This window comes from Gouania willdenowi, chromosome 21, assembly GCF_900634775.1.
Source record: "Gouania willdenowi chromosome 21, fGouWil2.1, whole genome shotgun sequence".
NCBI lineage: Eukaryota > Metazoa > Chordata > Actinopteri > Blenniiformes > Gobiesocidae > Gouania > Gouania willdenowi.
In genome coordinates, this window is record NC_041064.1 from 29,929,892 (window position 1) to 29,942,746 (window position 12,855).

Genomic DNA, 12,855 nt, shown 5'->3' on the forward strand with positions numbered 1-12,855 from the left:
TTTGTTTTATTTATGTTTACAATGAATTTATTACGATCTATTAACAAGGGGATGAAGTTACGCTCCAAAGTTGGGTTAAATTACTGTGTCTTGCATTGTTGTTAGTGAGGATATTTCAGAACAAGTTTGTTCAAGCACACAGGTTGTGAAGGTTCAGGTATTTGAATATATTTATATACACACCAGGGTTTTTCAATCTTGGGGTCGTGACCCAATGTGGGGTCGCCTGAAGCGTGTAGTGATAGTAATTATTGTTTTTATTTATCTATTTTTGCACAATTTAAAAAACAATACATAACATCAGAGAAATAGACATGCAGTGTAAGAAGAAGCTGAAAGAGCTTAAAAATGTATTATTCTTTTTCAAAGTGAAACACCACACACAATTTCAAACAATATAAATATTGTTCAAATAAAATGCAGTATAAAAAATAACTGAGCTGACTCATATTATCACTTTGTACACTAATATTTACTTCTCTGTATTTGTAACAGAAAAACAAATTTGATCATAAAACTAGAGAAAAAAAGTCTCTGAGGTCACGACCCAGAAAAGTTTGGGAACCACTGATATACACACTTTATGTTGATTCTGTTTTTAGGCTATGTTTTTTTTTTAATGAATGTATTCAAGTATTTAATTCAGGGACTAATGGTTTGTTCTGGAAGTAATAAAATGTATCTGAAGTTACTTGAGAAGTTTTTTTTTATGAGGTACTTTTTTACTCTTACTCAAGTACAAGTACTTTTAAAAATGGTAAATGAACTTGTTTTATAAAGTGCTTTTATGTCTACACTGAAGTCGTCCCAAAGCGCTTTACAATTTCAACTCATTCACCCACCAATGAGACTGAGCTGCCATGGGTCAACCACTGAGAACAACTTAGGGCTCAGTGTCTTGCCCAACACATAGACTGGGATCAAACCCACAACCTCTTGATCAGAAGATGACTGATGAAGTAACAGTACTTTAACTGGAGTACCGTTGTTGTTTCCTCTACCCACCACTGGTTATAAAGTATATTTAAGGAAGTGTAGAATACTTTGTAAGTATGCCAAGGTCAGCAGATCACAATGGTTAATAACTACATTTACACAAATACAACAGCAGCTGATATGATCTCCTAGTGCTGTCGCTCATTGCCATTTAAAGTGTCACACACTGTGGTTTGTGATGGATGTAGTGTTATTAGGTTGAATTGATTACATAAAAAAATGGTAGTTACAATTTTTTATTTCATATTTCATTCACAAAATGTACAATGTGTCACATGATGGTGACAGAAGCTGTTGAATCATCAGCTACCAAAAATGACTAAGAAGTTTAAGCAAGGGTGGATTTCAGAACGACTGTGGCTCCCGGACGTATCTCTGGACTCAGACTTCAGCCGTAGTTCCAGTGTCGTAGCAGGACGAACGTGTCTATCACGAGGACACGCCCACTCTCCGAATTTGTTTCCTTTTCTTTGCCTAAAACAAAACACATAAAACTTTAAGTTAGCTGATGAAACAGCAATTTGCATTATCTGTGGATTTATATTACATGTGTGTCGCAAAATAATATATGTGATGTAGAGCGTGTGCATTTCAGAATTTATAAGTGTGCATAAAATACATATTTGCAAAATCAAGCATGTGCATTTGTGAAAAACCCTGCATGAGTTAATTCATTGTGATATTGTCCTGATTCCATAGATTTCAACCGTAGTTCCAGTGTCGTAGCAGGACGAACGTCTCTAACACGTGAACACGCCCACTCTCCGAATTATTCTCCTTTTCTTTGCCTAAAACCAAACACATAAAAGTTTAAGTTAGCTGATGAAACACTTTCACAGTCACTGTTCCATCACCTTTAAGGTTGCTGTGGCAACATGTCTGCAGGGTAGACTTACATAGTTCTTCTTGTTGGTCCAGCCGGGGTTCTGCTTGTGGTGGAGCAAAGCACAACGTTTGGCCTCAGTATTATACTGATCTTTGTCCTCTGCTGGCAATGACTTCCACTGTTGATGGAAAACAAGAAAAGTGTCACTAACACACACTGAAGACTAGAGTTTAAAGATCACAGATCATTCATGGAGGAAAAACAAACTCACCCGTTCACCGAGGAATTTGTTGACGACAGCGCTTGTCCTCACGCCCAGATCTTCCTCCGCAGACTTCCTGTGCTCTTTGAGAAACAGCATGAAGGCATTGGGGGGCTTTTTTATGTACAGCCCCTCTTCCACCTTCTCTGCCTTACGCTTGTTCACCTTTCTGAAGGAACAAAACACAAATACACAGTATAAGAGCACATGTTAACAGTGAGCAGAGCATGATCCAGAGTCAGTCACAAGAAAGACATGTACGATGAAAACAACTGCAGGAAACTCACTTTAAGACTGGAGCCTTCACTGGGGGGGCTGGGACTGCTGGGACTGCTGGGGGTTCTGGTTGCACGATTGAAACAAAGTCATTCTCATTCCTACAAAGATTAAAACAGAAAACACACTGGATCAGAAATCATGTCACATGTGAAGTAACGTCTGCGTTTTAACAAGTCTGTTTGTTTGCTTTACTTACTGTCCTCCAAAAGTGGGAAGTGGATTCATCCCTGCAGTGAACATTGGAAGTCCATTATCCTGGAGACACAAAAACATGTGAATGTTAGAGTTCCCATCATAGTATCAATACAAAGATCTACAGAAATACATTAAGAACTGTGTTAAACAGAGATCTTACTGTCATAGCAGACACAGCCGATGGGATGAAGGTTTGGAGCTCAATATGTTGTTGGGCCTGCATGTGCACATCATTAGGAATGGGGTTGATGGTTGTAGGGCAAGGATTTTGTGGGTGGCAGTACTCTGCGATAGACAAGACATCAACGGTTGTCAGGTCTTCATAGTTTGGAGCCCCGTCCTGGTCGTCAGCGAACGTTGTTTGGTCCTGAAGCAGTTGGGCAATGTACTGGCCATTTATTTGTTGGGCCCCGTACCCGTCATCATAATCCTCAGGCCAGTAAAAAAAAGTATCTTCCTAAAGAGCAAAATGACATCCATATTTAAAGAACCATCAATAACACATCAACATTATTAAGTAGAGAATTCTACAGAAGAACAGGAAGGGCGTGTCCAGGTTCTTACCGGCTGAACGTGCTGTTCTGAGGCCCACATCTTACTGATCAATAGGCCACAAAATATTCTCCAGACTCTGAGGGAGGAAAGAGGTTCAGTGAGTAGATCAGTGACATGTATTAGTAACAAAGGTTAAAGTAATGTAAGCATTAAGATCAGTGACATTTACAAGCAATTTACATGAGTCATGCAGAGCGCCACAATAATAATCTACAGAAGTATCCCATCTAGGATTAGAAGAAAGAGTAAGAGTTTATAAATTATACTTCTGTATTTGATGTCTTATGTTCAAATGTTTTGGTATTTTTTCCCCCATTTTTATTATTTTGTTTGCATATTTAAAAAAAAACCATGTTCAATTCAATTCTCCCCATATAAAGTTTAGCTTACCCTTCCTTAGGGAGGGCTGGTGATGGTCACAATAAAGCAATATAAAAAATGTATTTATTAATATCTTTTGCAAGAATAAAACATGCATAAATGTTGCAAAAAGATTGCACTACAAGTAATGTTAACCTTTTACAACATATACAGACAAAACATAAATATTTAATTTGTGCAGTGATTATTGTATATCACTCTATGGATGTTCAGCACTGCTTTCTTTTAAGGAATTTATTTATTTATCAATTATCTACTCATTCATTTTCTATTTTGATATATCTTTTTTTTAAATATTATTTTAATGTAATAAGTTGCAACACTTGTCCACAGGAGGCTTTTGAATAAGAAAAATAATTATTGGATGTATTTGAGCCTAATGGTCTGGTTGTTTCCACAACCTCCACACAGTCATTTATTAATTATTAAAGCATTATTAAACAGAGGGTTTTGTGCAGTAATGTGTGATTTAATGCTAAGTTTTATTAAGTTTTTTAAACTTTGGACATGCATAATCTGTGAATAAAATCATAATGTAATACAATGAGAAAAAAAAGCCATTTAAACTTAAATAACAGAAAATTATTCTACATTTAGAAAATAATCAATGTCGGAAATAAAGTATGTATCAATGTACATAAATGAAGAAAATATTCAAACAATGCAAACAGCTTCCATGGTTGGTAACGACATTTCACTCAGTGACTGACTGAACGTCATTGGCTGTTAAAACGAACCAAAACAAAATCATATCAAGTTCTTCAGAATCTATTTTATCTCTTAAATATTAAGTAAAAATCGACTTATTATAAGGTATGAACTAAAGTACAAATTTTCATCAAAGTCATTACAGGACTTAAGTATATCTACTGTTTTACTAAATAATTACATCTCTACTAAACAGTCTCAGCAGCACAAACGTTCACTACAAGTGTCACATCAGAGTCAAATTATCACAGAAGCAAAAGTAACACATGAAAAATCATCATTTATTGATTTTTGTTATGTTAAAAACGTTTTCTGTAGACCTATAATATAAAATCTAAACGTTTTAGGTCTCAAACCTGATTTAAACAGACTTAGAGTATATAATCGTAGCATATGTTTAACTTTTTAACGCTAAAATGATTAAAGTTGCCCTATCAGATGAGAATCATTCAAACAGCGCAGGGCCATGGTCTTACTTTTCTGGTCTCCTGTTTTAAAAAGTCTTTTTCTGGTCCTGGTCAGAAGTTTAAAGTCTCTGTGTTTTGTAAACTTTTCGCTCCTTTCTCGGGTCAAAGATGCTCACAGCTCTGACAGCTCTGCTCTCACCGTCTGTCGCTGCTCACTAAGAACGTTGAAGGTCAGTAGGTGACTTTAACTGACGCATCCACCTCGTTTCTATGGCTACGCCACGTTACGTACACACTTAGAAAACTTTTCAAGATACACGCTCTATTTTTGTTTTTATTTGTGAGCATAAATAAGGACAATCTAGACGTTTTATATGACAAATAAAAATACAAATATTTACGTAGGCCAGTGTTTTTCTATGGAGGACCAGACCTGCCAACATTTTAAATAAATGAATAAAAGAATAAAAACAAAAACAAAACAAAATTAAAAATAATTGAGTGTGAATAAAAAAAAATGATCACATAAATAAAAGTTAAAAAATAAATAAAATTGAAATAAATTATATTTGTATATATATATATTTTTTTATTTCTACCTTTATATATCAATATTTTTTTTATTTTTGACCGATATTTTATAGATTTTCGCATTTTTTTAATGGATTTATTCATATTCGTATTCATATTCAAACTTTTGTATTTTTTTGCTACTTATAATCATCAATTTGTTTTTCATTTAAATTTTTCCTTTTTTTTTTTACGTTTTTTTTAAAAATTCATTTATTTTTAATTAAGCAGGTTTGGTCTTCATCATTTTTCAATTTTGGGGAATAATTAGGTGCAAAACATGCTCCCATAGCTGTACCTTTCTGTAGTTTATAGAATTGATTCTGAAAGACAAACACATTGTTAGTTAAAGTCCATTCTGTGAGTTGCAGGATGAATACAGCAGGGGGCGTCTGTCCTGGTTGAGTAGTTTCCAAATAATGTGAGAGAGATTCCAACTCTTCCTCATGGTCAATATTTGTCTAAAGTGATTCAATATCCATAGTCACAAAAAGTGCTGGCCCTATATTTCTAATTTATTTCATTTTATTGAGTACATGTGCACTGTCTTGTATGAAAGAGGGCAGCTCTAACACAAATAATTTAATGTGAAAGTCAACACATTTTGATGCTGGTTCTGTGATAGATTCATTCACACTTATCATAGGTCTTCCAGGGGCTTTTCTAGGTTTTTATAGACTATTGGAAACATGTAGAAAGAAGGAATTCTGGGATTTTCACACAGAAAAAAGTGATGATGATGATGATGATGCATGCCTTTATTGTCATTGTACACATGTACCATGAGATTAAAACAAGCCAACTCCAGTAACAGTGCAAGAAATAAAATAGACAAACAATATAACATAGGACATCAATAAAAAGTACAGGAAAGGATGTAAAGTGAACAGTATGTACATTTGGTATTTAAATAAATAAAAAAATAAAGTGGCTGAGCAGAGTCTGTGGGTATGAATATGAGATCAGTGCATATTTGTTTGTTCTGGCCTTAATGCACCTGTAGCGCTTCCCTGAGGGCAACAGGTCAAAGAGGTCAAAGCCAGGGTGGCAGCAGTCTTTGGTGATGGTTTTCACTGTTAAGTCTTTCAAAAATATAGACTGTTAAATTTTGACAACATTCAAAGATTTGCATTAATACGATTGGCCTATAGAATCTTAAATAACTCTGCACCAGCACCTCTGAAGAACTTTATAAAGTTCACTTCTGCTGTGACAACTAGAACCATATAAACACAGCCCCAGCCACCCACAAAATATATATAAATTTATCCTTTATCCTGATCCTCTATCTATCCTTTATCCTGTTTTATCCTTTATACCTGTCATTATTATTGTTACTGTTACTGGCTTGTTTTTTCTGTTCTGCACACTGAATACTGAGTCAAATTCTCTGTGTTGTTTTTTAAAACTGGACTTGGCAAAATAAACTTTTCTGATTCTGATTCTGAAGATCCTCCACCAGGGGGCAGTGTACCATACCCAGATGTAAAACTTCATTAGCACAATCATACTTCTCATATAAAGCAATAAAGAATGGAACGATTTCACAACAGACCTGAAAAGTCAAACTGACTATTTTCTGTTCACTGCAGAACTTAAAAAGTGTCTGTGGAACAATCAAAGCTGCTCACACAGACACTGAGGTGGACACTATGTTTGAACCACGTGACAACTTACGTAATGTGTATATATTCATGAACAAGTTTGCGGACATGTTTAGCTCCGCCTCTCTCTCCTGCGTGTGTGAATGTGTCACACACGTCACTCAGTCACATTAAGGAAGGTCACTGTCATTATACAGGGTGGATTAAAGAATTAATAAAGGATTGTTTTATCCCGTTAATGCTAAATGCTTCCGAGTCCGAGACGAGACCGAGACCTTTAAAATTTGGTCTCAAGACCGAACTTGACTACTACAGAACTGTCATTAGTTGAAAACCATTTCAGTGCCTCATTTTCTTCTTTTAACAGGTTACATTCTCTTTTTGTCTTCGGGGCAAAAAATGTGTCTATTTCAAATGTTACTTTTCTGTAAATTGTGTTCAAAGTTGGATGGAATGTGGTAGGAATGAAGGTGGACTTGGGCTTAAATAATGTTTGTGTAGATTCTGTCTGAATCTGAGAGTGAGAGGCAGCTTGATTGGGGTTAGTGTTGTACCAAACTTTCAGCTGGAGATTGTGATGGAAATGAAACAAGTTTATCTTGGTTTGAAATTCTTTGGTTGTGTTTGTGGAGGCAAAAGTTAGACTTTTAGACAGCACAGAGACATGACTGGGTGTGAGTGGAACACCTGATATGTTAATCACCTGTTCATTCTGGTTTTGCTCCTGGTTTATCTGCCATGACTTTGAGAAATGAACTTCTCTCCTTTTTTGTAGCGTTTCTTTTACAGCTTTTCTGAGCTCTAATTTAATACATGTTTAGAAAATCTCTATGTATCAATCCTGTATAATGCATTTTTCATGTTCTTAAACATCACTGAATGAACAGCTCTACAGATTTTAATTGTAAATGTGTAACATTTCACTTGGTCATGTGACCTGTTGAAAATCTTTAAAGGATTCTGCATTTTAATTCCAGTTTAAGTGTGCACATCATATTTAGACAAGTTTTTAGGGCCTTTTGTCAGAAAAATAAAAAATCCAAATTTGTTCAAGTCTTATGCCTTATTATTACCTTAAGTCCAATTTTGGGCATTTGCAACTTTTTTCTCATTTTTTTTCTCATTTTTATACACAGAGACAGGGGATGTAGCTCAGTGGTAGAGCTCATGCTTAGCATGTATGAGGCCCCAGGTTCAATCCCTGGCATCTTCAAGGATCAAAATCTCAAGGGTTGTGAAGTTCCGTGCTTTCTTTCTGCAATGGGTGTTTGTCATATTTTTCTCATTTTTCATGCCCTTCTGCATTTTAATTCCAGTTTAAGTGTGCACATCATATTTAGACTAGTTTTTAGGGTCTTTTCTCAGAAAAAAAAAATCCCAATTTGTTCAAGTGTTATGCCTTACTATTACCTAAAGTCCAATTTTGGGCATTTGCAACTTAATTCACATTTTTTTTTCTCATTTTTTGTGAACACAATTGGGGATGTAGCTCAATGGTAGAGTGCATGCTTAGCATGTATGAGGCCCCAGGTTCAATCCCTGGCATCTCTAAGAATCATTAAATCATGGATTGTGAAGTTCCATACCTTCTTTCTGAAATGGGTGTTTGTCACATTTTTCTCATTTTTCATGCCCTTCTGCATTTTAATTCCAGTTTAAGTGTGCACATCATATTCAGACTAGTTTTTAGAGTATTTTGATAGCATTTTCTCAGACAAAAAAGAAAAAAAGACTCTAAATTTTTTCAAGTCTTATACCTTTACTTCCGATTTTGGGCATTTACAACTTTTTTCTCATTTTTTTCCCTCATTTTAAATCAAGCCACTTTACTCATTTTTCATTCCCTTCTGCATTTTAATTCCAGTTTAAGTGTGCACATCATATTTAGACTAGTTTTTAGGGTCTTTTCTCAGACAAAAAAAAAATCCAAATTTGTTCAATTCTTATGCCTTATTATTACCTTAAGTCCAATTTGGGGCATTTGCAACTTTTTTCTCATTTTTTTCCTCATTTTTATATAGAGAGACAGGGGATGTAGCTCAGTGGTAGAGCTCATGCTTCGCATGTATGAGGCCCCAGGTTCAATCCCTGGCATCTCCAAGAATCATTAACTCATGGATTGTGAAGTTCCATACCTTCTTTCTAAAATGGGAGTTTACTCATTTTTCATGCCCTTCCGCATTTTAATTCCAGTTTAAGTGTGCACATCATATTTAGACTAGTTTTTAGGGTCTTTTCTCAGAAAAAAAAAAAATCCCAATTTGTTCAAGTCTTATGCCTTATTATTACCTAAAGTCCAATTTTGGGCATTTGCAACTTAATTCACTTTTTTTTTTTCTCATTTTTTGTGAACATAATTGGGGATGTAGCTCAGTGGTAGAGCGCATGCTTAGCATGTATGAGGCCCCAGGTTCAATCCCTGGCATCTCCAAGGAACAAGAACTCAAGGGTTGTGAAGTTCCATGCTTTCTTTCTGCAATGGGTGTTTGTCATATTTTTCATGCCCATCTGCATTTTAATCCCAGTTTAAGTGTGCACATCATATTTAGACTAGTTTTTAGGGTCTTTTGATAGCCTTTTCTCAGGAAAAAAAAAATCCAAATTTGTTCAAGTCTTATGCCTTATTATTACCTTAAGTCCAATTTTGGGCATTTGTATCTTAATTCACATTTTTTTTTTTTTTTTTTCATTTTTTTTTACAGAGACAGGGGATGTAGCTCAGTGGTAGAGCTCATGCTTTGCATGTATGAGGCCCCATGTTCAATCCCTGGCATCTCCAAGAATCATTAACTCATGGATTGTGAAGTTCCATAACTTCTTTCTAAAATGGGAGTTTGTCTCATTTTTCATGCCCTTCTGCATTTTAATTCCAGTTTAAGTGTGCACATCATATTTAGACTAGTTTTTAGGGTCTTTTCTCAGAAAAAAAAAAAAATCCCAATTTGTTCAAGTCTTATGCCTTATTATTACCTAAAGTCCAATTTTGGGCATTTGCAACTTAATTCACATTTTTTTTTTTTTCTCATTTTTTGTGAACATAATTGGGGATGTAGCTCAGTGGTAGAGTGCATGCTTAGCATGTATGAGGCCCCAGGTTCAATTCCTGGCATCTCCAAGAAACAAAAACTCAAGGGTTGTGAACTTCCATGCTTTCTTTCTGCAATGGGTGTTTTTCTCATTTTTCATGCCCTTCTGCATTTTAATCCCAGTTTAAGTGTGCACATCATATTTAGACTAGTTTTTAGGGTCTTTTCTCAGAAAAAAAAAAATCCAAATTTGTTCAAGTCTTATGCCTTATTATTACCTTAAGTCCAATTTTGGGCATTTGCAACTTTTTTCTCATTTTTTTTCTCATTTTTTGTGAACACAATTGGGGATGTAGCTCAGTGGTAGAGCGCATGCTTAGCATGTATGAGGCCCCAGGTTCAATCCCTGGCATCTCCAAGTATCAGAAACTCAGGCATTGTGAATTTTTTTGCCTTCTTTCTAAATTGGGTGTTTGCCACTTTTACTCATTTTTCATGCCCTTCTGCATTTTATTTCCAGTTAAAGTGTGCACATCATATTTAGACTAGTTTTTTAGAGTCTTTTGATAGCCTTTTCTCCGAAAAAAAAAAATCCAAATTTTTTCAAGTCTTTTGCCTTGTTATTACCTTAAGTCCAATTTTGGGCATTTGCAACTTTTTGCTCATTTTTTTTTTTCTCATTTTTGATCACGACAACAGGGGTTGTAGCTCAGTGGTAGAGTGTGTGCTTTGCATGTACGAGGCCCCAGGTTCAATCCCTGGCATCTCCAACAAACAAATGCTCAAGATAGTTATGTTCTATCACTTCTTTCTAAATAGATGTTTGTCAATTTTTCTCTTTTTTCATGCCATTCTGTATTTTAATCCCAGTTTAAGTGTGCATGTCATATTTAAAGAAATGATTAGGGTCTTTTGAAAATCCTTTCTCAGAAAAAAAAAGAAAACTCCAAATTTTTTCAAGTCTTATGACTTTCTATATTACCTTACCTCCGATCTTGGGCATTTGCAACTTTTTTCTCATTTTTTTTTTTTCTCATTTTTGATCAAGACAACAGGGGATGTAGCTCAGTGGTAGAGTGTGTGCTTTGCATGTACGAGGCCCCAGGTTCAATCCCTGGCAACTCCAAGATTCAAAAACTCAAGGGTTGTGAAGTTCCATGCCTTCTTTCTGCAATGGATGTTTGTCATATTTTTCTCATTTTTCATGCCCTTCTGCATTTTAATCCCAGTTTAAGTGTGCACATCATATTTAGACTAGTTTTTAGGGTCTTTTCTCAGAAAAAAAAAAAAATCCAAATTTGTTCAAGTCTTATGCCTTATTATTACCCTAAGTCCAATTTTGGGCATTTGCAACTTAATTCACATTTTTTTTTTTTTTCATTTTTTTTTTCTCATTTTTTGTAAAGACAACAGGGGATGTAGCTCAGTGGTAGAGTGCATGCTTAGCATGTATGAGGCCCCAGGTTCAATCCCTGGCATCTCCAAGAATCATTAACTCATGCATTGTGAAGTTCCATACTTTCTTTCTGAAATGGGTGTTTGTCACATTTTTCTAATTTTTCATGCCCTTCTGCATTTTAATTCCAGTTTAAGTGTGCACATCATATTTAGACTAGTTTTTAGGGTCTTTTGAAAGCCTTTTCTCAGGAAAAAAAAAAATCCAAATTTGTTCAAGTCTTATGCCTTATTATTACCTTAAGTCGAATTTTGGGCATTTGCAACTATTTGCTCATTTTTTTTTTTTCACATTTTTGATCAAGACAACAGGGGATGTAGCTCAGTGGTAGAGTGTGTGCTTTGCATGTATGAGGCCCCAGGTTCAATCCCTGGCTTCTCCAAGATTCAAAAACTCATGGGCTGTGAAGTTCCATGCTTTCTTTCTGCAATGGGTGTTTGCCACTTTTACTCATTTTTCATGCCCTTCTGCATTTTAATTTCAGTTTAAGTGTGCACATCATATTTATACTAGTTTTTAGAGTCCTTTGATAGCCTTTTCTCAGAAAAAAAAAAAATCCAAATTTTTTCAAGTCTTTTGCCTTATTATTACCTTAAGTCCAATTTTGGGCATTTGCAACTTTTTGCTCATTTTTTTTTCTCATTTTTCATGAACATAATTGGGGATGTAGCTCAGTGGTAGAGCTCATGCTTCGCATGTATGAGGCCCTAGGTTCAATCCCTGGCATTTCCAAGGAAGAAAAACTCAAGAGTTGTGAAGTTCCATGCCTTCTTTCTGCAATGGGTGTTTGTCATATTTTTCCTCATTTTTCATGCCCTTCTGCATTTTAATTCCATTTTAAGTGTGCACATCATATTTAGACTAGTTTTTAGGATCTTTTCTCAGAAAAAAAAAAATCCAAATTTGTTCAAGTCTTATGCCTTATTATTACCTTAAGTCCAATTTTGGGCATTTGCAACTTTTTGCTCATTTTTTTTCTCATTTTTCATGAACATAATTGGGGATGTAGCTCAGTGGTAGAGCTCATGCTTTGCATGTATGAGGCCCTAGGTTCAATCCCTGGCATTTCCAAGGAAGAAAAACTCAAGAGTTGTGAAGTTCCATGCCTTCTTTCTGCAATGGGTGTTTGTCATATTTTTCTCATTTTTCATGCCCTTCTGCATTTTAATTCCAGTTTAAGTGTGCACATCATATTTAGACTAGTTTTTAGGGTCTTTTCTCAGAAAAAAAAAAAAATCCAAATTTGTTCAAGTCTTATGCCTTATTATTACCCTAAGTCCAATTTTGGGCATTTGCAACTTAATTCACATTTTTTTTTTTTTCATTTTTTTTTCTCATTTTTTGTAAAGACAACAGGGGATGTAGCTCAGTGGTAGAGTGCATGCTTAGCATGTATGAGGCCCCAGGTTCAATCCCTGGCATTTCCAAGAATCATTAACTCATGCATTGTGAAGTTCCATACTTTCTTTCTGAAATGGGTGTTTGTCACATTTTTCTAATTTTTCATGCCCTTCTGCATTTTAATTCCAGTTTAAGTGTGCACATCATATTTAGACTAGTTTTTAGGGTCGTTTGATAGCCTTTTCTCAG

At 35.2% G+C, this 12,855-nt stretch overlaps 1 protein-coding gene and 13 non-coding genes across 15 annotated transcripts; 13 read left to right on the forward strand and 1 right to left on the reverse strand.

Moving 5' to 3' along the window:
- Positions 1-1,317: 1,317 nt before the first annotated feature.
- On the reverse strand, positions 1,318-4,935 carry LOC114455534 (transcription factor 7-like). Of its 2 annotated transcripts, XM_028436860.1 has the most exons (9): positions 4,679-4,935; positions 3,123-3,189; positions 2,719-3,015; positions 2,560-2,618; positions 2,372-2,461; positions 2,094-2,253; positions 1,893-2,000; positions 1,704-1,784; positions 1,318-1,470 (listed from the first exon to the last, which is right to left on the reverse strand). In XM_028436860.1, the coding sequence occupies exons 2-8, from the start codon at positions 3,150-3,152 to the stop codon at positions 1,737-1,739; spliced, it is 792 nt and encodes a 263-aa protein (XP_028292661.1). In that variant the 5' UTR covers positions 3,153-3,189; positions 4,679-4,935; the 3' UTR covers positions 1,318-1,470; positions 1,704-1,736. The 2 variants fall into 2 exon arrangements, with proteins under 2 accessions (XP_028292661.1, XP_028292660.1); XM_028436859.1 differs by having other exon boundaries at positions 1,320-1,784.
- Positions 4,936-7,924: 2,989 nt separating this feature from the next.
- trnaa-agc (transfer RNA alanine (anticodon AGC)) lies at positions 7,925-7,996 on the forward strand. Its single transcript has one exon. It is a non-coding gene; the product is annotated as a tRNA-Ala (tRNA).
- Positions 7,997-8,811: 815 nt separating this feature from the next.
- trnaa-cgc (transfer RNA alanine (anticodon CGC)) lies at positions 8,812-8,883 on the forward strand. Its single transcript has one exon. It is a non-coding gene; the product is annotated as a tRNA-Ala (tRNA).
- A 259-nt stretch (positions 8,884-9,142) lies between these two features.
- Positions 9,143-9,214, forward strand: trnaa-agc (transfer RNA alanine (anticodon AGC)). The gene has a single exon. It is a non-coding gene; the product is annotated as a tRNA-Ala (tRNA).
- Positions 9,215-9,490: 276 nt separating this feature from the next.
- trnaa-ugc (transfer RNA alanine (anticodon UGC)) lies at positions 9,491-9,562 on the forward strand. The gene has a single exon. It is a non-coding gene; the product is annotated as a tRNA-Ala (tRNA).
- Positions 9,563-9,826: 264 nt separating this feature from the next.
- trnaa-agc (transfer RNA alanine (anticodon AGC)) lies at positions 9,827-9,898 on the forward strand. Its single transcript has one exon. It is a non-coding gene; the product is annotated as a tRNA-Ala (tRNA).
- A 257-nt stretch (positions 9,899-10,155) lies between these two features.
- Positions 10,156-10,227, forward strand: trnaa-agc (transfer RNA alanine (anticodon AGC)). The gene has a single exon. It is a non-coding gene; the product is annotated as a tRNA-Ala (tRNA).
- A 280-nt stretch (positions 10,228-10,507) lies between these two features.
- trnaa-ugc (transfer RNA alanine (anticodon UGC)) lies at positions 10,508-10,579 on the forward strand. Its single transcript has one exon. It is a non-coding gene; the product is annotated as a tRNA-Ala (tRNA).
- Positions 10,580-10,863: 284 nt separating this feature from the next.
- trnaa-ugc (transfer RNA alanine (anticodon UGC)) lies at positions 10,864-10,935 on the forward strand. Its single transcript has one exon. It is a non-coding gene; the product is annotated as a tRNA-Ala (tRNA).
- Positions 10,936-11,221: 286 nt separating this feature from the next.
- Positions 11,222-11,293, forward strand: trnaa-agc (transfer RNA alanine (anticodon AGC)). Its single transcript has one exon. It is a non-coding gene; the product is annotated as a tRNA-Ala (tRNA).
- A 282-nt stretch (positions 11,294-11,575) lies between these two features.
- Positions 11,576-11,647, forward strand: trnaa-ugc (transfer RNA alanine (anticodon UGC)). The gene has a single exon. It is a non-coding gene; the product is annotated as a tRNA-Ala (tRNA).
- A 278-nt stretch (positions 11,648-11,925) lies between these two features.
- Positions 11,926-11,997, forward strand: trnaa-cgc (transfer RNA alanine (anticodon CGC)). Its single transcript has one exon. It is a non-coding gene; the product is annotated as a tRNA-Ala (tRNA).
- A 267-nt stretch (positions 11,998-12,264) lies between these two features.
- On the forward strand, positions 12,265-12,336 carry trnaa-ugc (transfer RNA alanine (anticodon UGC)). Its single transcript has one exon. It is a non-coding gene; the product is annotated as a tRNA-Ala (tRNA).
- Positions 12,337-12,620: 284 nt separating this feature from the next.
- On the forward strand, positions 12,621-12,692 carry trnaa-agc (transfer RNA alanine (anticodon AGC)). The gene has a single exon. It is a non-coding gene; the product is annotated as a tRNA-Ala (tRNA).
- The last annotated feature ends 163 nt before the right edge of the window (positions 12,693-12,855 follow it).

What these genes read in the sequence shown, in the direction of transcription:
- LOC114455534 (XM_028436860.1), bottom strand. Translation starts at nt 3,152, where the DNA reads ATGTGGGCCTCAGAACAGCACGTTCAGCCG. An exon ending in CGGCTGTGTCTGCTATGACA is followed by an intron (nt 2,619 to 2,718) that starts GTAAGATCTCTG and finishes TTGTGTCTCCAG; the next exon opens with GATAATGGACTTCCAATGTT. An exon ending in CTTCCCACTTTTGGAGGACA is followed by an intron (nt 2,462 to 2,559) that starts GTAAGTAAAGCA and finishes TAATCTTTGTAG; the next exon opens with GAATGAGAATGACTTTGTTT.